This window comes from Protomyctophum parallelum, assembly GCF_964188405.1.
Source record: "Protomyctophum parallelum genome assembly, chromosome: 4".
Lineage (NCBI taxonomy): Eukaryota > Metazoa > Chordata > Actinopteri > Myctophiformes > Myctophidae > Protomyctophum > Protomyctophum parallelum.
In genome coordinates, this window is record NC_139700.1 from 32287396 (window position 1) to 32309958 (window position 22563).

The 22563-nt window shown below is 43.2% G+C and overlaps 1 protein-coding gene across 6 annotated transcripts in view; it reads left to right on the forward strand.

The window, feature by feature from the left end:
• The first annotated feature begins 333 nt into the window (after nt 1-333).
• srgap1a (SLIT-ROBO Rho GTPase activating protein 1a) overlaps nt 334-22563 on the forward strand; it is a 118642-nt gene continuing 96412 nt past the window's right edge. For 2 of the 6 annotated variants that reach the window (XM_083763972.1, XM_083763976.1), the window contains exon 1: nt 334-992. In XM_083763972.1, coding sequence (XP_083620098.1) covers nt 929-992 — 64 coding nt within the window. In that variant the 5' untranslated portion in view covers nt 334-928. The remainder of the gene's footprint in view (nt 993-22563) is intronic. The other 4 variants (XM_083763974.1, XM_083763975.1, XM_083763971.1 and 1 more) reach the window with 3 other exon arrangements.

The window sequence follows — 22563 nt, forward strand, 5'->3', positions numbered from 1 at the left end:
TGGTTTCAGATTCTAAAATAGTAAAACTGTTACTGTTAGACTATTGCTAATTATAAATGGTTTCTCGCACTGTTAAAGTAGGCTACCAAAGTACCAAGGTTTCAATCTGTCAATTGTTATATGTACAAAATCCGTTTTCATTTGTTTAGGCGCGGCTATAATTGACTATAATAAAGCAGAGGCTCGAACAGAGTGGGCTAAAACATCAGAAATTACACTGGATTTTGATTTGTGTATTAATGTGTAATCCACAATTCGCGCGCGTGTGCGCGTGCGAGGAGGAGGGGTAGTGTACTGTTGAACACATCGAGGAGAGGAGGTGGTAGATATTCAGGAGAAGGTCCCAAACTAGAACACGGAGATCAAACACACACGCACAAGTAGATCAACGCGCCCCAGCCAGGGTGCTTGTTGGTGCTACTTTCTCACCGTGCATGGGTCGGAATGATCGGATAGGAAGTCGGGAAAGATAAGGGAAGACTCTCCCAACTCGCTGTGGATTTATATTCTCCTGCTGGTATATAAATGCTCTGATTGTAGCCAACAGTTCGGTGGATCCGGCGGGATCCATTCCGCATCGGCCCTGTTGTATCCCAGACCCAATCCCGGCAGTCCTGTGGTGGAAGAAGAAGGAGAACAATGAAGGACTAAAAACCCCTTTTCTGATCCAACAGCACCGTATTAGCTGCATCCCACAACTCGGGCTTTCTTTTTTGAAAGTTAATTCATAGCGTTTAGTTTTGTCGTCGTCCAAAAGAAGAGTCTCGTCCATTGCTGCTATTGCCTGTGTGATGCGTCGAATATTATTATTATCGTTATTATTATAGGGGTGAGTCGGGACACATAAATTCCGTTTGTTGACAAATAGTTTGAGGAGAAGTTCTACAGCGAAATTGCACAGGAGGCTGGAGCAGCTTGGAGAGAAAACATGTCGTCGCCCAGGTTCAAAAAGGATAAGGAGATCATTGCGGACTACGAGAGTCAAGTGAAAGGTACAGAGTACTGCATAATACATGTATAAAGTACTGCGTGGAAAGTGGAAACATTGTCACTGACCACTAGACCCCTAGCAACAGTCTGGCTGGGATCAGGCTAATTCATGATGCACTAAGCTGCATGCACACCACCAATCACACGCATAACGGACCACAATGAGGTTTGATGATCCCGTTTGGAAAACATCACTGCCTCTGTGTCTCATCATGTGTCTGTTAATAATTGTCTACACAACTACAGCCTGTAATGAAACTTTGACTGAATATTGCAGGCTACTAATGTATGGCATGTTCAGGGTAATAAGGGTCCATCCATTCGATTAAAGCATATGCCTACATTTTACTGCGAGCTACAGGTTCAGGTTACTATCTTAATAATGTTGCGAACCTGTTGCTCCTGCCTGTTTAATTATATAAACGGCATAGCCTACTACTGTATTAATATAGCTGCTATATAAACACTAGCCTATAGTCTTTGTATTTACTGAAAGGCACAGGCGATTAATTGAATATGAAGGACCCCAATGGAAACAAACCATAGGCTTTCTTGGGTTTACAATCCTCTTTATTGAACTGTACTTTACTGTGCCCCCCCCCCCCTCCAAACTGTTAATGTATTCAATTAGGCACAAGAAAAATGCTAATGTTCCATATTGTTTTGATAATTAACATATTGCCTCCAGAAATCAGGGATATATATAGTTTTTTTATTATGTTAATGTATTAGTAACTTCTGTGCACACACTGTTGATGTAACATGTTGTAGTTACATTATGCTGCTATTAATGCACACACATATGGGGTAGTTTTAGCTCCTTTCGGGACCAAGGGGCTAGGGTAGTTTAGAGTTGGTTAATGATTGCTTTTCATTAAAACAAATATTGCTCCCTCTCCCTGCATACAAATAAGCAATAGTGTTGTTTTTTTTAACAAAATCTACAGACAAACTAGCACAGGAAAGAAGCGGTGGTTGGCTACTGGCTACCCTGCTGTAAGTTACAATGGGGATTTGGGCTCTCAGCCAAGGAGTTGTTCTCCCATGTGCCATTAGTGAGCTGAAATACCACCTATTCACTTCACCATAGCACCTAGTCTTAAATCCAGAGAGACGGGGGGGGGGGGCTGAGTCATAGAGAGGCGGGGGGCTGTGAGAATGCATAATGTGGGAGCTCTCATTTGCTTGGAATGTTCAGCCCTGTTTATTCTCTGGATGGGGATGACTCAGGGGTTCAGCCTATAATAGAAGGTGATGCACAGTCACAGGGGGAGGCTGGCTGGATGAGAGACGGCCATGCCTCCGATTTGTCAAGCCAAATAGGACAACAATAATAACAACCTGAAGCAACTGTGTTTAGTGCTGTTGCTTGAATTCCATCATGTGCCATACAGCCATAGAGATAAATGCAGTTAAGTCGGAGAGGCTTATTGTTATTATCATTATTATTAAACTTGGGAGGTGGAGCGCAACACATCCATCAGCACCCACTCCCACTACTTCACAGACCCACTGCAGACCTATCAAGCTGTGCTACTCATATATGTTGAGTTGGCAGTGCCTGGGATGAATGGGATCTAATCCAGATCCATGTGATCCAAAGGCGAGGGCTCCACTGACCGAGCAACATAAAATAATGAATTTAGGACCTTCCATTCTATGTGACAGATGACATTCACTGCAGACTCAGTTGCAAATTTGATGCCAGTACATATCAAATTAGCCTCTGAGAGTACATTGGAACAAATATTTGCATTAAGTTCATGTACTTTTATTGAAAAATAATATTTGGGCATTGAACATGAGAGATGTTTTATTGTTCAAACTGGCTCCCTTGCGACGTTGTCACCCTTGCAATGTTGCACTGCTAATTGTAGTGAGCAAGGAAGGTGTTGGTGTGAGTAATGAGCATGATTGATGCACATAATAGGGTGATAACAGAATAGGGTGTAAATGCAGACGGGAAGTAGATGGAAATAAGATAGCATTTGTTGTGTATTGTCATGTTGTAATGTATGACAGTGTTTGTAGCAAAGAGTAAGAAAGGCTAAATGGTAGCAAAATGAAATTTACATCCAGAATATGACCGTATGAGTATGTAGTATGAACATGAACAGTGAAACAGTAATGTGGAGCAATTTTATGTTGCATCATCATACTGTACTCTACTGTATCATACTGTACAGTATTTAACTGTACTGTACCATACTGTACTTTACTGTACTATGCAGAGTGCAAGGGGGGAGGGGCCTAAAGTGGTGATGATTATGACGGTCACCACTTCAGGAAGTAGGCCACTTCCTGGATTGTGCAATAAGGCAATGTATGCTTACTGTACAGAATGTGAAGATGTTGCAGGCAGGATATAAGCTTAGAACCTTGTCCGAGTGCTAGCTGTAGTTGTGGGAAATGGGGAGGCATTTGAAGTTTGTGTGGGGGCTGAGAGAAGTGGTGCCAAAGCTGTAGTGCTGCCAGAATTGGCCAAAAATGATATTCGAATATTCCTTTTAAAACACCACATGTATTCGAACAATTTTCGAATGATTTCGAATGTATATGATTTTAATATGAATATGATATGAATATTGCAGAATAATATGCTGTAAAACTGTCTCTTTCTTTATCTATATGGTCCGGTCCTGTATGGGCCGTGGTTGGTGCTGAGAAATGTACTCTCTTGGGTCTTGCGAGATCAAATTAATGATTCATTATTATCTTAATAGCCTAATTTTTGTATAATGTTTTAGTTTACGTGGCACAGAGTCTCGTCAGAACTCACACAGCAATTTTATTGTTTTTTTCCCGAATCTTAATTTAAAATATTCGATTCTTCTTTTATTAGAATATTCATTAGAATATGGAATATTTGTTGGCAGCACTACAAATCTGTGGCTCTGTCCATGGAGTGGGGTTTCTATTGTTGTAGCGAGATGTTTGGTGATATGTTGTTGACAGTCACTGACGTGCAATGCCAGACATTACATTTGAAATCAGTTGTTAAGGAACAAACGGCAGAAGTAAACTTCTCTTTGATTCACTACAATCCTGACTCTTGAAAGGAATATTGATGGACATTTTCAAACTCTGCAAACAGCCTAAATATCCCTTGAGAAGACAAGTTCTTGGGTCTGTAATTGTAGTCCTAGTCTTTAATCTCAGTCGTAAGTGTTGTCACTATTCTGGAATCTGCCTGCAGCCTATTTTTGTCTTTATTAGATGTTGCAGGAAGAAAGTGCTTTGTAAAACAAAACAGTTTCACATATCTTCAAAGTTGGGCACAAAGCTTTTCCATCTTCTTGAGTGGTGCTAGCGACTCCTATAGACAGCTATGTGTGTCCCTGGCTGTGTTTGTCTGTCTGTCCGTCCGAGTACGGAAATAGCGTTTGTTGACCAAGTGTCACTGTTGCGAAGCCACACACTGTAACCCTAAGGTATATACAGGGGGATTTTTCCTTTAACTGTGTTGGCGGGCTGAGTCTGGGACGAGGAGTATTATGGGATATCTTGTGTTTACTTCATGTTCTGGTGTGCAGGGAAGCGGTCGCATTATTGAGAGGAAGAGAGATATTACTTTGTTGTTCACTACGGAGGTTGGATACAGAATTAGAACCCTGGCTGATCACGTTTGTCCTTTTTGAATTATTATTTTGTTTATTAAATCACCAGTTCTGCAACACGGACTCCTTTTCCTTGACAGCATAGCAAGAAAGCATAAGGATTATTCCGGAGAGTAGAGACACGGTGGTTATAACACACAACACACACACACACACACACACACACACACACACACACACACACACACACACACAGGCCTGGGAGGAGGGCTTGTACAGTACAGTACTACAGCACGAGTACAGTATAGCACCATTCACTTCAGACTGGTCTGATTTTTACCTATTTTGTGACTGTCGTGCAAATGTTAAAGGTGTAGGGAAACCGAGCTTGAAACGCTGTCTCAGAAGTTTCGGAACCAATCAATCCCTCCAGGCTATGGGGTCTCAAAGTCTGACTTCCTGCATGTGAAATATTGTTTGTAAACAAAGTGACAGAGAGACATTAGGTAAAGCCAGTGGATTATTTCTAACCTATACACAAACTATATACATATTTTAGCGTGATGATTAAGTTTAAAACAAGTAATAGACTGTCTGGATGACATGTTGAATGAGATTAAAAATGGAGTAGTTCTTTAATCAAAACCAGCTGTGGTGGAGGAGGACAAACTGAAGCATGGGAATCAAACTAGTAGAACAGAAGGCTTATCTTTGTGAAAGCTAGTGAGAGACATTGGGGTGGTGGTAGAGAACATTGATTACTCAAGTACAATGATAAGCAACCCAGAGGACTGCCAGGGGAGATGTTTGATCTTCTGGTTCACTTCACAAACTTCTCTGTCTCAACAGTTGGAGACGTGGTACGTGGGAGTCTAACTTTCACTTTATTTGGGTATATAGATGGATATAAAGGCCAGTTACAGTTTGGTGTACATGTAGACCTACATTTGGCATGTTGGACTTTTAAGCTTGAATGTGATGAAGAGCAGCTGTGCTACTGTGTAAGCATGCTGACTCCATATTGTCTGACTACCTGGCAGTTGTTTTCAGCAACAAATGTTACTCAGAAATGAGGTATGTTTGAGCGGTGCCAATCGCTCCCATGAGTGACGGAGTATGTATGTCTCTATGTATGTCCCTGAGTAAAACCTATTGACCCCTGAAGCTGATGCTGATTGGGGTCGCATTCAGGTCTCTCACGCACACAGATGTGGGTCGCATTCACACACACACACACACACACACACACACACACACACACACACACACACACACACACACACACACACACACCAGTGCAGTATGAGACGAGTAGTACCAGTTATACAGTACATATAGTTGCATTGCTCGGTTGACATGGTTGTGATTTTTCTTATAGTCTTTACCAGTTTGTACAAGTTAGAAAAGTTATGATGATTGGATTGTTATTCAAGTAAGTCAGTTATTTAAATTCTGTGGTTTTCTATAGTGACTCCTATATATATGCACGGAATATCTATATTCACAGTGAAGGGGGTGTTGTTGAGAAAACCACACGCCCACTCCCTAATAATAATAATAATAAACTTTATTTGTATAGCACTTTTCATACATAAATGCAGCTCAAAGTGCTTCACAGGGCAGGACACAAAAATAAAATACAATAAAACACAAGTAGTTAAAATGATAGAACAATAGCAGAGAACAAAACCGAATATAAGAACATAAAATAAATAAAAACACATAAAAAAATAAAACTCAACTAAAAGCAAGGGTGAAGAGGTGAGTCTTGAGTTGAGATTTAAAAATGTCTACAGAGGGTGCGTGTCTGAGCTCGAATGGAAGTTTATTCCAGGCTGTTGGGCCATAGAAGCAAAAAGCTGCCTCACCATACTTTTTTGTATGGTGTACGCATGATGTCCTTTGGGAAACCCAGCCCTTGTCTCTTTAGGGCAAAGTGTTGACTTGTCTGGCTGTGGGTTGTGGCCTGCTGTTTGTGCCTTGGGGGTTTTGACTCGGATAACAGGCCTGACATGGGCATCAAAGGGGGCTTCAGCCCCTGCCCTTTTACCCGTCTGTAAAACAACTGCCCTCTCCAGACCATGAATGCCACTCCTTTCCATGCCAGGGCGATGCGTTGTGAGCTTGTAGATCTGCTATTTTCGCAATCTTTGTGCAAAAGTGCCCTCTTACGGGATTTCAGCCCCCGACTCTCTAACACTCTCTGCACGTCCCTGTCTGTGTGAGCTTCTGACAGTGACAGAGGTCCTCTGCCCAAGACATCATAAAGTGTCGTCATAAATATGTTTTATTGTCAAAGTTGTCAAATGTTGTCTATTTGTACCCCCAACAGGGGTAAGTGTTTCATCAGACTATGTTTGTGTTACACAATGTTTGAGTTTATACGAACACTCAAAATTGTCCTTTTATTGTCAATGGGATTTAATGTTTGTGTAGGACAAAGTTTGTGCACATACACCTACACCAAAAGCTGGACATTCACTGGATCGACACTCAAACATCAAAATGATCTGTGTCGATCCACCTACATGAACAAAGCTTTCAGTGAAGATGGTCTGGGCCCTGGGCAATGTGGGCATGTTTGTTTGCAGGGAGATGAGAGGACACAAACAGTGAGTCAATATGGGTGTAATTATTTTTCTAATTGATAATTGATTTAGTTTCTGTTGTGGTTAACAGTCAAGGATTGTTTACTTTAGTGACAAAGTAAAAATGTGCTGTCTGACTCTGGCAAAAGATGTCAAGTATATTTGGTAATGAATGGTTTATGACAAAAATATAGTGATGCCCAGATAAATCTGTATGTTTGTTAATCTGTCTTTTATGACCAGCTTGTTCCTGTTTCTCTCAAAAGTATCTGCATGTGACGATATGTGATACAGTCAGTACTAAAGTTGTATTATTTAGTTTCTGGTGCTACCTGTGTGGTCCATATGTAGTTGTCTACACCCTGACCCTCCCCACAGTGGAGGTTGGCAGCCACAGGGACTCTAGAACTGGAATTGACAAGGGAAAAAAAAGATATAAATTTGAAAAAGGAAAACTATTCAATACAAGTAGCCTTGTGTGTCCCCGTGGTTGTGCAGTTGTGCACTAGGAATAGGAATGACCTTGAGCTTGTAACACTAGCTACTTTTATCGGTAATGTAGTTGGCCTGCGCCCATGAGTCATGGCGACGCCAGAGAGTGTTTTATGTGGAGACGAACGGTGTTTCGAAGGGACTTATCAGGGGGGGGGGAATAGAGCTGTCGTAATGTGCAAGGTGATATGCATTGGAATGCAGTCGTGTGTGAGATTGTGTTCAGGTTCAGATGCCACACAGTAAGGTGAGCAGAGGTGACAATAAGTACACACAGTTATTGTGGTAGATATTCCATCTGGGTGATGCTAGAGTTTTGTCACCTTGGATGGAGCATTTGTGAAAGTCAATCTGCCTGGAATGTGATTGGTGACCACGGAAATGGGAGAAAGCGGTCAGGATGGCACAGATCTGCGATAATATTGAATATCAAGATATCTTTGCTATATTAATTTGAGTTTTATGTTCTGTGTTCACAGATTCAAGTCTCATTTAAATACTGGTCTTCAGTTGGACAAATAATATTAAAAAAATGAAAAAAAAAAATATAGGAATCAAGATGTGTGACAGGTTGGAAGTTAACACTTCTCTGTCCAGTGCTTGGGATTCAATATGTGCTTGTTACACCAATGCCTAGCGGCTTCAGTTGGGGGGGGGGGGGTGTGTGTGTGTGTGTGTGTGTGTGTGTGTGTGTGTGTGTGTGTGTGTGTGTGTGTGTGTGCTGCAATGGTGGGTGTTTATTGACAGCACCATCTGTGGCCACTCGCCCATTTTGGTGTTTTAATAAACTCGGCACAACCAAAGCTTCACCCCCCACAGTGATTTCTACTCACTCCACAAAGGCCATTGGGCCTTTTTATGCAACCCCTGACCCAACCCACCCACACTCCCCCCACCCACACACATACTATCCTAATCTCCTTCCCATCTCCACACAAGAAAGACTGTAATTCAAGTGCCATTGTTGCAGGAGGCGGAGAGGGATAAAGGGACCCCTCCCCCTCAGTCTGTTGTCTTAAGTTGTAAGTTGTAACTGACACCGGCTAATTCCATTTCACTCCAAAAACACGGACAGAGACACTCAAATCAGTCCTGCCGCCACACATGAGTGACTATGCTGACTGAAGCTGTTCTACCTGTGACTAAAAGTCATCATAAATCCTGAGTAGTCGACGTAACGGTACAGCCGTCCTCTTTAGGGGTTAATCAAACTTAATTGATTTAATCAATTAAAAAAATCTATAATTTAATCATTCACTTTTCTCTGCATTTTACTGTTGCAGCAACTGTTGCTTATTGTAAATGGTTTGTGTGCGTGTGTGTGTGTATATATATATATATATATATATCCAATATATATATATCCAAAGTGTGTGTGTGTGTGTGTATGTGTGTGTGTGTGTGTGTGTGTGTGTGTGTGTGTGTATATATATATATATACACGCACAAAAAAAATTGCTATTCGATTAATTAAGAAAATAAGGGACAGTCACAGCCCTAGTTCTCTTGGCTTAGCTCGGTGAACGTGCAGTGTTCTGGGACTCACTTCCCACTCTGTGTCAGTGCTCTTGGACATAGAGAGGTCCTCTGGTCTGGAGGAGAGACCGGTAATGAACTGGATGAGTTTCAGAGCTTCCAACGGTGTGCATGGATGCGAGCTGCATGCAAGGTGTTGATGAAATGGGACCCCACACAGAGAGAGCAATGACGTAAGGGAAAGCAAAACATAATGAGAGAGAGGGAGAAAAAGAACCATGAGCGGGGGCATTGGGGGTTGGGGGGCCTTTCATTCCTTTGAACCTGTGCTCAGGCCCAACAGATGGACAGACAGAAAAAACCCTTTTACACAGCCTGCTCAAGGCAGGGATGTTGCATATGCTGTCATTCCACCTCACTGTCCTATATAAAAGGTCGTTGCAGAACCCAGTCTACGTCTGTATGTCACAGCTAGCAGGGCGGGACAGGGCGGGTGTGACGTCTAAGATCTATGGCACTGGTTCCCGTTCTGATGTCAAGTCCGACTCCGAAGACCACAGTGCACCAGGGGGTCCAAATGGACCCTTAACCTTTTCTGCACCGTATACAAATACCCGGTATACTCATACCCCCCAACTATGGGACGTTATCAGCCAACTACATACAGTACATGTTCGTACCCCCTCTTTGTGCATTAATCCCGTTGCTATGGCAATGCCTGTCACTTCCAGCTATGGGGTGTACAAATCTGACCAGCGTTTACCTCTGTAAACAGGATTTTCAAACCTCCATAAATCGGAATCTAGGAGAGCTGCCCTTGGTGGATCTTCTGCCATCCAAAGTTTGTCCCATTGTGACCCATTTGTGGGTCACAGACCAATTTGCATGGGTCACGACTAGAGTAAAAATCCCATTTTATTTTCCTAGATTGATTTAAAAACACACACACACACACACACACACACACACACACACACACACACACACACACACATATATATATATATATATATATATATATATAATTCAAAATAAAAAAATAGTTATATCAAAGATATTCCATAAATGAATATAATAATTATTATTATATTAAGTAGTGAAAATAGCTGATCTACAAGCTCGCAACATGGCGCAAAGCGATGTGTTGTGCGCTGCTATTTTCACTAGTTTGGGTCCAGGGCAAACGTCAAATCTCTCTTTTGGGTCTCGACTTGAAAAGTTTGGTAACCTAACCACTGATCTAATGCATATCAAACGGAGGGTCCCTGTAATTCTAAAGGTTAAGAATCACGGGTCTATGGAAATCCACCTTTCTGCCTCGACACAGAACCCTCACTTCCGCATGATTTGGGATCATACTGGAATGGTTGGCAACTTGGCACGCCACGCCCCCTGAGGCACTGCTACAGTCTGAACCGCGCCCAGACCGCCTCCAATTGGCTGGCTGCTTCCAGAATGTATAACGTGCATCTGCTAAAACTGCTTTATAAATAAGAGTTTATAAATAGATGGATGGAGATTGCCGTCATTATTATTATTTTTTGCGATTTAGACGTTAATTCCGTTCACGCTTCTCCCTCTCTCTGTCTCCCCTTCTCCCTCTATCTCTCCCTCTCTCTCTTATCTCTCTCTCGTGCACGCACGTTCAAACATAATAATGAGCCGAGCTGATATAAAGTGAGTCATGGCTATGTCAAATTATAACAATTCGCATGCACCTAGGGTGACCAGATGTCCGTCTTTGCATGGGATAATCCCTCATTTCCAAGACTTTTCAGGTGTCCCACAAATTGAGACCCTGTCCCAGCAGGCACATAGTGACATGGTCACATGGCAGGCATCAGTGTTCAAATGCCCTAATAGTTAGTCCCCTAATAGTTGTCTATCTGTTATCTGTGTAAAGATATCTCATTGTCTCTTTTCCTGCAAGATGTGTTTTTAAGCCTGATAAATGATAACATGAGAAATATCCCTAAAGCTACAGTACCAAGTCATCCATACCACTCGCTAGAGGGGTTTAATGGTGGAATATGACATCAGAGCATTTAAGTAATAAGTTGCTAACACCGTCTTGTCCCACACAAGTGATACTTAACTGTCCCTCAAATGATCTGGTCACCCACATGCACCTCTGCATTCTCTCTCTCGCGAGCGCATTTAAAGAAAACACACCCGTGTGAACTGAGTGGTGCAATTCCAACAGTTCTTATATGAGGCGATCCAAAATCCCCCAATGGGGATTACAATGCAAATAAAAAGTGCATGAACCCGTGGATTTGCGCCCTCTACCGATATTGAGGTCAGACTTCAGTGCTCTATGATGGTCATATCTATCCATCTATTTATAAACTCTTATTTTTAAAGCAGTTTTAACGGATGCATGTTGTTATTATACATTATGGAAGCAGCCAGCCAATTGGAGACTGTCTGGGCGTGGTTTACACACTCTAGCAGCGCCTCGGGGGGGGGGCGTGGCGTGCCAACCATTCCAGTGTGATCCCAAATCACGCCTCACTGCCTCTCTTCTAACGTATTTGTGATCACACAAACACGTTGCTTGCACAACTTTGCCATTGTAAGCCCTCACACATCAACATGTTGTCCCTCTCTCTCTCACACGCTCGCAATAGTGATGCGTACCTTTTTAGTTTGTGGGAAAATGCTTGACAGGCAGCCACTAACTTTATTGGCAACAATGGGTGCGTTCGTTTGTTCGTTCACTGAATGTTTGCCCTGCAGAATAGGGACACTATGGGTTCTTGTGCTTAAACAAAACGATATCTTTCTGAAGCCTGCATTATTTGTATCTCGTCTAGAACTCCGGTTCCTCCTTCTCTATTTTTAAAGCCAGACTGACCGTGGCTGTCTGTCTCCAAGCTGCATTGCTACTCAGCTCAGGTACGCCAGGCCCAGGCCTGTCTTTTATTAACCCTGTGGGAACAAAGGCTTGGACCACGTGTAATCCTCCATCCCCGGCCTGTCTACTTCCTCTGGTAAAGCCTTTCCAGTGTGCAGGATGTTTGCCGAAATCTGCATCTCCTCCCGGTGTCATACAGTAATTTACAGCACATTCTTGGTTGGTTGAATTATTGAAATGATAGTTATTTCCTGAGGCGACTTCTCTCAGCATTAAACTCAAACAGATCGATTATTGATGCACTCAGGGTGTCACTGACGACACCATATGATGTTCTGTGACCACTGGTTTCCTTTAAAGCCCCCCCAATTTACTGGTTTATTTGAGCATATTTAATGAATCTGTTAAAAGGTTGAGAATCACTGTCTTTTTCTAAAGACAGTCAAGGTGCTGCACTGACAGAGTTCAACCTATCAAACAGTAGGTGAAGTGTCTTCACCTACTGTGGTGGTTTCGTATGCTAACAGTCTTTACTGTCCAGCTCTCCTATACAGCCTTCACCTGGCAGCGATCCCAGCTTCCCTTGCTCCGAGGCCCAGACGCAAATGAATGCGATTGAAAACAATCAAATGTTTGGCAGCGATGACTGCCGAGCAACTTTTATTGTGCTGACAAGTCGAGCCTTGTCTTCATTCATCAAACGACTGGTAAGACTTCCTGTAAACAGCCGAAAGATGCGCCAGTCTACAACAGACAGCAACAGTTGTCAAAAGTGGCATACCTGGCTGGTACCTCTGCACTTTTCACTGTTTCTATTCTCTTTTTATGTATTTATTATTTTCTGTTTTTCATTCTATTTCCATTGGCAGGATACCATACCCGTATTTTGAACCTATTTATTTTATAGTTTGAAAAACCTCACCACGCAGGTTTTTTTTCTACAACCTTCATCTCGGACGGTGTCCTGAATCCTCTCTCTCTCACTCGCCTGCTGATGGAAGAAACGTTTAATTTACTGTTCCTGTGTCACCGCCCCCCTCTTCTCCTTTCTTATGCCTTGACCCCTTGACCCGAGGGGAGCAGGCTTTGAGCAGGCTGCCATCCTAATCAATAGCCAAAGGCCACCCCGCAAGGCGTCATAGCTGCCGTCTGACGCCCACCCTGAGCTGGCAGGGAGGGGCTCTTTATAAAGCAGCGGTCAATGAGAACGTCAGCCAAAGGCTTCATCCCCAGTGTGCGACTAAATCCTGATTGATTATAGCTTGAAGCCAAGGAGCAGACTCACTTTTATCTACGTATGTAAAAATATAATGCAGCCTCACTGCGGTGGCCACCTTCATGTCTGCATCGTTTAGTGTGGTCAGTTCTTCCCCATCGCTGTCTCCCTGCTTGTACTTAGTCTCCTTTTACTGTATGTCTCTCTGTGGTATATCCAGTCTGCTCTACTGTATGCTATATGTCGCCCTGGTTATATCCAGCTTTTACTGTAGCCCGCCCGGCTGGAGAGAGTTTACCATGAGAAGGTTCATCTCGTGTGTGTGTGTGTGTGTGTGTGTGTGTGTGTGTGTGTGTGTGTGTGTGTGTGTGTGTGTGTGTGTGTGTGTGTGTGTGTGTGTGTGTGTGTGTGTGTGTGTGTGTGTGTGTGTGTGTGTGTGTGTGTGTGTGTGTGTGTGTGTGTGTGTGTGTGTGTGTGTTCGTGCTCTATGGAGTGTGGAAATGCTCCCAGTTTGAGCAACTTCCGTAAATTTCACAAATGTTCATTGTCATTAGAGCTTACATCATTGACTGATTATGCAATTGCTGAATAATAATAACTAGAAAAAGTGCCCTTCTGGTCACAGGATTCTTCCTCAGCCTAGTGGGAATATGCGTGCACAGTTTCATCGCAATCGGACGCTGCGTTGAGGAGTTGTGGCGATTTGTACAAAGCGGGCTACTCCTGAAAACTGTAGGAGCCAATCGTGGCCAATCAGGATGGAATATGAGAAATCAAACAAACCTGTCTTGATCACATGACTATGGAGATCATGTGTGCCGATTTGCGTGAAATTTGGATAAAATCTGAAGGAGTAATAATAGAAAATGTGTTTTACATATGTCGGCCTCCTGGTGGCGCTATAAAGAGCAGATGTGAAAAATTCCAGACAAAGGTTTTTCCTTGGCCTCTAGGGAGTTGGCATACAAAGTTATCCACAGATCCGTGCAGTTAGAGGTAAAAACACGTTTCGGCCAGTTATAGCGCCACCTTGAGGCTGAGTTGAAATTGTTCATGTGGCATTTCGTCCTCGGCCTAGTGGGAATGTGGGTGCACAATTTCACGGAAATCACGCGATGTGTTCATGATTTGCAGCATTTTGTTTGAAACTGAGCACTCCTGTGAACTTTGGAAGCCAATCTTAACCAATCAGGATGGAGTGTGAGAAATCTGAAAGACCGGTTTCGTTGAATGGCTATAGAGAGACTGTGTACCAATTTGCGTGATGTTTGGACAAAATCTGTAGGTGTACTGTGCAAAAACTTGTTTTGCACAAAGCGGCCTCCTGGTGGCGCTATAACAGGCCGTTCTGGAAAGTTTGGCGCAGAGGTTCATCGTTGGCATCCAGGGAGTGTGTGTGCAAAATTTGGCATCGACCGGGTTAACGGTGGCCGAGATTAGCTGCTCACGGACACACGGACAGACACACACACACACACACACACACACACACACACACACACACACACACACGGACGGACGGACGGAGTGCAAAACATACTCTCCCCCCATGCCTTCGGCCTGGTGGAGACAACAACCCTGGTTTATATTTAGATGACAGAGATCTAAAAGAGCCGACACACATATAAATATTATGAAACACAGTATACTGTATGCCTTATTAAATATTATGAAACACAGTATACTGTATGCCTTAGCCACATCTCCCAACTGACCCTTTCTCACTGGCCTCCACTTAGGGGGCAAAGAGGCCAACTTGAAATCAGAAGTTCACTGGTTTGCCCCCCACTCACATCACTGAACCAATAGGGCCAGTGGGCCAGGCTATCACCTGGGTGAAGGTGATACAAAATCTCCCCTGTGCAAAGGTATGCCCTTTTCTGGAAGATACCTCCTATATTGAACTCTGACCACTTGTATGCCGCTTATTTTGCGCATAGACCCGCCCGGCAGCAAAAACGCAGGTCTCATTGAGAATGAACTATAGGCACGTTTTATCGCTCCCCGTTTGCAAGGCCCTTTAACGTGATGAATTATATCTGAATTGAATTGGCCAATATAGGCAGGTAACACCGCTTTATATACATCTTTTCATGCTACAATGATAAATCTTAGTTATTTTTTATTTATTCTTTTTAGGTTAGGGTGACATGGATCATGTTACTCTACAGCAACTCCCCGTAGGGGCATGTCAGCCCATTTGTATGACCGTTTTAATAGGCCTGGCATGCACTCTGGTGCAAAGTTAGTTTTTCTTAGCTCGGCTGGTCTGAAAATAGAATGTCGTGCATGACACTGTCCCAGTCTGCTCCTTTTACTTAAACCCAAAGTAGAACAAAGCTGGCCTGGCAGACACCCTGAAGACACAGGTGCACGCACGCACGCACGCACGCACGCACACACACACACACACACACACACACACACACACACGCTCACACTGGTAAGTTAGTTAAGTTGTCTTTGCATAGCACTTTCTTTTAAACCATATTAACCATGCTCATTCCTTGGGCGTGTCATTATAGGCGCGATTCTTTTTTTAAATCTTCCCAATTTTTTGCCAATTTCTCAAAATAGCCAATCTACAAGCACACAACACGTTGTCCCAGCGTTGTGAACTTGTAGCTCTGTTGTTAAACAGACCGTTCCTAAGTGCTTTTCAGATCGGCTACACACTGCTTTTCCTGCAGCAGGAAAATTAACCAGACTCTGTAAGGAATTCTTTGTAATTTAATCTGGGCATTAAAACTATAGCATGCAAGCATGAAAAGAAAAGGGCGATACTCTGGTTTTTAATTCTTCTCTAATTAGGTTACATTACCAACCCTTATTGAGCGACACTGACAATCTGACTGTCATCACTACGTGTGTGTGTGTGTGTGTGTGTGTGTGTGTGTGTGTGTGTGTGTGTGTGTCAAGCAGGGAGATATACTATATTAATAGTATGGAGGAACCCGCCCAAAGCGCTTGTGATTTGTCCTGGTTAAATAGTGTGTGTTGGGGGGGTTGATACATGGCAACCTGACTGGGTCTGTGGCACATGGATTATTGGATTGCGGTGATCACTCTCTCTCACAGAGACAATAGGCTGAGCTCTGTCACTGACTAATGGCTCTGCGGGGAGGCTGGCGGATGGAGAAAGCCGGGACTTGCTAGCGTGTGATGGGAAAACAAAAGAAGAGTGAAATGTGATCTTCCTTTCTCCTCCCTCTCCTTTATGTCAACTCAACTCTGGCCAGCTGCTGCTCCCAGGTCTGTGTGGCAGCCTCTCGGCCGACCCTGCTCGGCACGATGCAGCACAGATCTGTCATGTTGTGGTTAAATCTGTCTTCAACACGTGTGCACAAGATACACCCAATGGGCAGGTCAAAATTTCGAGACAGGCCTGTATTCTCATTGGACAGGATGTGAATACAGTTGACATGGGAGCTTGCAACACTTCACATCACAACACAGGTTGTAGATTTGCTATTTCAGCTATTTTGGTGAAAAGTATATTGCAATCAAAATGTTTCGCCTATAATGCCAAACCCAAAATAGGTATGCTGCATTGAAAGGTAACCCCAGTGTGCCTCGACATGCCGTTTAAATCTATCTGGTTGGATCTGTGAAGATGTGGCTCCACCGCCACCTGTCCCGTCTTGACACAAGTTTTCAGTGCCTGTGAACGAAGGCGTTTAGGAAGACATATTGAGGGGCATAACGTTGTCTTCTCACCTCTCACCTCAGAGCCTGATTGAGACAAGTCGAGTCCCAATGAGTTAGCACAGACCCGTGGGAAGTGGAGAGAGAGGGGGAGGATTGGCAGCTTAAGCCTCCCCGAGGGCCAATCATGGGAGATAACAGGACAGAGTGCCATGACTTCCTCCATATTGACTTCCACTGTAATTATCTGACAGTGAGGACCTTATGAAGACACTTAATGTCTTCATAGATTGTCTTTGTTAAAGCCTGACCGATATATCGCTCTGACCGATTATTTGACTGTTATTTGACTGTTCTACGAACTCGCATTACTTGTGATGATGCGATATTGTATGAGCTTGTTGACTGGCTATATTTAGAAAATCTTTGAATAAGTGATTAAGTAAAGTGATGAACTCAAATGCATTTAAGTTTGTTTGTTGTATATGTACTTACTTAGCTACAATTTATAAATGTTACCTATAGTTAAAGTTTAACGTTACTTTCCTATATTTACGTTTATATTTTCCTATATGTACAGCGTTTATCTGGCCTCCCGTGGGGGCGGGTCGTCATTACACACTTCCTCATTCCCACCGCTGCTCGCTTTTCACCACACGGATGCGTTGTTGTGAGAAATGGCTCCATCACAGGGACTCTCCTTTGACGGCGGTGCTTGAGGCTGTGGTGAGGGGTGTGGTTGACTTGAGGAAACCTGAGTGAATGGAGGAGAGGAGGGTATCATATACAATCTCTACGCTACGGCTACATCTCCAGCAACGTAGTAGTAGTATCCTGTGAAAGACTTGAACGCCATCCCCTACGGGTCTATTTTTACACATTTCGCAGTTAACACGAAAAAAAAAAACTTATTTCCTAACAATTACTCACCCCATGAAGCCTTGGATACATGAATATTGTGTTGTTGCATTCTTGAGCCAATAATCCAATGTTATATTGAAGTATTAATACTAATCTTAACAAGAGCAATGCTATTTAAAACATTGCATTGTGAGAGTTGTTTTGACATTTTTATTATTCTTTATATAGTTTTGCATTGTTTTCCTACCACAGCACTATCAGAGTTATTGAATTATTGGCACAGAAATGCGACAAAAACAAAACAATCTTTGTGTATCAAGCTTTCATGGTATTGATGGATTTGTATTCCTTAAAGGCGGGCCCATTTAATAAAATAAAATGAAGAAAATGGCTATCCAGCTGTCAGCTGAACCGTCTGTCATCCAATAATAAAAATAACAAACGTATTTCTGAGTTTGACCCTCCATGTTATGATCTATTGAAGTGTTTATTTGGACAAAGCGAGTGTCCAAGTTGCTCCTTTACACCTGACAGGGGGGAGTTTCCCTGGTTGGACGTAGCGCGTGGAAGGAACACGTTATTCCAACCAGTTCCTTTCCCCTCCATCGGGTGCCCCGGCTGGCCAGGGGGAGGTAGTTTAGAGACCAGGATTACTGCATGCTTTTTGTGAGGGTACCTACCCTAGGGGACACGGGGATAACCTATTATATGAAGATAGGAGGACCTATTATATGAAGACCTATTATATGAAGATAGGTTGAAAAGTGGTGAAGTGGTCATTTTTAATTGAGTTTTCAATTTTTTTTTTGTATTCTTCCATCTGCAGTAATACTTTCAGCTTTTTAATGTGTGCAGATTCTGCACTGCCACTGACAGCTCATTTGATTGCCCTTGAGATAAACACAACAAATGTTCACATTGCCGTCCGTCAATCTGATGGCTAATGATGATCTGATGGCTAATGATGATCTGATGGCTAATGATGATCTGCCTAATGATGATGTCACTGGAGGACGGTTTCTAAACTGCCCACAGCCCTCCTATGAGAGAGTAGAAAAGAATTCTTGCATTTTATCATGATTATTAGTGAGGACCTATTTTTTTAAATAAATTTTATCCCACGATTTTGTAACCCATTTTTCACCCCTGTGTCAATTATCTAATGTGATCCTGGGCTCTACACACCCTCCGCCAACCTAGTCCCCATATATGGGGGACATGGAGAGAGCAACAGACTTGAACTCATGCTTCCTTCATGCCTGAGTGTCCAAGTTGCTCCTTTACACCTGACAGGGGGGAGTTTCCCTGGTTGGACGTAGCGCGTGGAAGGAACACGTTATTCCAACCAGTTCCTTTCCCCTCCATCAGGCTCCCCGGCTGGCCAGGGGGAGGTAGTTTAGAGACCAGTATTACTGCATTTTTTGTGAGGGTACCTACCCTAGGGGACACAGGGAGAACCTATTATATGAAGATAGGAGGACCTATTATGAAGATAGGTTGAAAAGTGGTGAAGTGGTCCTTTTAATTGAGTTTTCAATAGTTTTTTTTTAATTGTTAACTGCAGTAATTCTTTCAGCTTTTGAATGTGTGCAGACTCTGCACTTCTACTGACAGCTTGATTGCCCTTAAGATAAACACAACAAATGTTCACATCGTTGTCCATCAATCTGATGGCTTTTGTTGGAGATAGTGTGCAATCGATTAGACCTGCAGGCGTTGTTGGGAGATTAATGCTGAACCGTTTCTCCATGTTGTCGTCATGATGATACATCAACTGAGGCAGCTCCCAGTTCCTTTGTCCTTTAGCACCCAGCCCTATAGGACCACTGCTCCTCTTTAGAATAGACTACCAGCTGTCATGCTCCACATTCACGGGGGAGAATACGTTCGTCCCACGTACCAATAGTCCCGACATACTCCCCTCTGTGGCTTCCGTGTGCAGTTGGGGTTAGGTGTAGGGTAATGTCGGATTATTGGGACTAACGCTACGTACCCACATGCACCAATCGGTCTTTGATGTTGTTAAAATGGATATTTGCGAAAAAGGAAATGAAGTAGGCCTATATTCAACAATTATTATACAATGAACAAGCTATGCACACGTGCAAATTGTCTTTTCTTAACCAATTCTTAAACCAGAATCGGGGCACATTTGTCGATGATCCTGATCCCAAAAAGTCAAATAATAATTATCCGATATATCGGTCAGGCTCTAAAAGCCAACCCTAGCCCCTGTCTGGACCAGCTGTCGGCTCCACACTCACTGAACTCACAATCCCATCTTTGGCTCACTGTATCATGACCCTCGTTTTTCCAACCCCCCAACTAGCCCCTTGCAGCTCCAATCTCTCTGCCCTCAATCCTTAGCTCTTGACCAGCCAGCCACACTGTGGCAGAGGAGACTTAACCCTCACTTAACCCGTCTGTGCCCCTCATTTTCCCAACCCCCTCTTCCCCACCCCAGTCTCAGTCTGCCATCACACATCCCTGCACCCCCATACATAGTACAGCTGTTATTGAAGATGCTGTAAGTGATATGAATGTGTGTGTGTTGTTAAAGTAATGTTAAATAGCTTTATATTCTGGTACTTGTTCACAATGAAACCTCCACCAGCAAGAACACCCTGGCTGGCAACAGCGATGCCAGCCTGCCGTTGAAACCTGCCGTCGACACAGCGACAGAACACAGAACCTGCCGAGGCGGACAGAACTAGTGTCTGTCTACATTCACTGCTCCGCACATGTCCTGAATTTAGTTATGCAGGATGTTGTCCACAACATCAAAGAGTGTCAGGATTTCATGGTAGTTGTTCGTGACATAATAACACTGATCAGAAAGTCACCAAAGCGACTAGCCTGGTTTAAGGAGTACCAGATGACTCAGTGCAATCATGGCATTTAAACATGCTGTGATAACACGTTTAAAAAGTGTTACAAATAAGTGTTTAGAACCTAAACGCTTGGGTTTAGTGTGACACAAAAACAACAAAACAAAATTCCCCACGGGGGTGGGGGGGGTATGACGATTATAAAAAAACATTTTGTCTCTGATCTGATATACCGTAGAATGCTTGTACAATAACGGGGGATGCCCTGTCTTTCTAGATCTTTAGTAAACACTGCAGTGACTTCTCACTTTGGAGATATGCAGGGGACAGACACACATACAGACAGATTATATACAGTATAGAGTAGACTTACTAGGTCAACGCATGTTGGGAACGATGCCCGTTGGGAACGCACGTCCGAGTCCGGTTTTTGCGATGCCTGTTGGGAACGCACGTCCGAGTCCGGTTTTTGCGATGCCTGTTGGGAACGCACGTCCGAGTCTGGTTTTTGCGATGCCTGTTGTAATAGTATGTTTTGTCAGACTAGTGAAACAACCCATGAAACTAGTGAAATGACCCTTAAGGGTCCACTTGGTCCCCTGCTGGTCCCTGGACCACACGTTGAGAACCGGTGCCCTATCCCTTCCTGTCAGAGGTTTGACTCCACAGTATGTTGTTTACACCAGGCTCAAGCTGACTCCACGAGTGGATTGTTTCAGCTGTCACCTCTCTTGAGCACCAGGCGGGAAAAAGATGAGCTGTTTTTCCTCTGAATAGGTTTGGGGGAGGTTACCGACTTTTCTATTTTTTACGCTGTCTGCTTTTAGCTCAAGACAAGAGTGGGAAAGAGGAGGTGAAATGCTGTTGTTTATATCAGAGCACTGGTAGCTTGATATTGCACTGCATTATAGTTGTTTTTATTTGAGTGATTGAGTCTTCACTGTCTTCTTTGTGAAAACACACACACACTGACACACGCGTGCACACAACAGACAAAATGCAGAGAACAAACCACTAAACAAACACTAATACATCCTATTTACAGTCAGTTGAGCAGCACACAGCCAGTGTTCAGCTTACTGAGTCTAATTTAAAAGCATTACTCCATTAATCAATACTGCTGTGTCCACATACACACAGAGGTTTGTAAAAGTATTTTTAGAGATGGGTGTGTGTGTGTGTGTGTGTGTGTGTGTGTACTATGCTATACTATACTATACTATACTATACTATACTATACTATACTATACTATACTATACTATACTATACTATACTAGTATATAGTGTAGTAGAGTTTTTAAGAAATAGCCAGAGTGAGGATGTCCTGGTCCTCACAAGGTAAATGGTTGAGAATATTTTTGAGTGGTGCAATGTCCGTGTGTCTGTGTTCACCCACCTATGTGACGTTAATGAGCACCAGTATGTACCGTTAATGAGCACCAGTAGGGGCGCTAGAAACAGAGAGAGTGATAGTGCTGCACTGTTGCCTGCTAATGAGAGAGAGAGAGAGAGAGGAGAGGAGGGGGGAGAGAGGGGAGTTGCACCACTCGGTTCACACGGGTGTGATTTTTAAAATAAGGCTTTAAGTTTAGGAAAATATTCAGGTTAGGTTTACTTATGCCTGATTTATACTTGGTTACTTTGCCCGCCAATGCTGATCTATGGTGCACCGCACACACATAAGTAGTCACACGTTAAGGCTAGCGTCAAAAAATTTAAGAATTGTATTTAGTATAAATTTGACTAAAATTATGTCTGTCCTCCTCACAAGTGTAGATATACAAACATTTGTGTCTGTCTGTGTGAGTGCGTGCGTGCATGTGAGTAGAAACTTCCAGCTGTGTCTTCTTGCATCATTGTGCACCAGCCATCTGCTCCTTTGCAGATAAGACCTTATAGTTTTTCTCCATCTTCTTGACTTGCTCCATGGAAGCAGCCTCGTCCTTTTAGAACCCCTGAATGGGACACTGGTACACGCACGAGCGCCGGCATTCTCTGTTGTGATGGTGTGCTGCTGTTGTTTTGTTAATTATGTATTTATTTATTTATCTA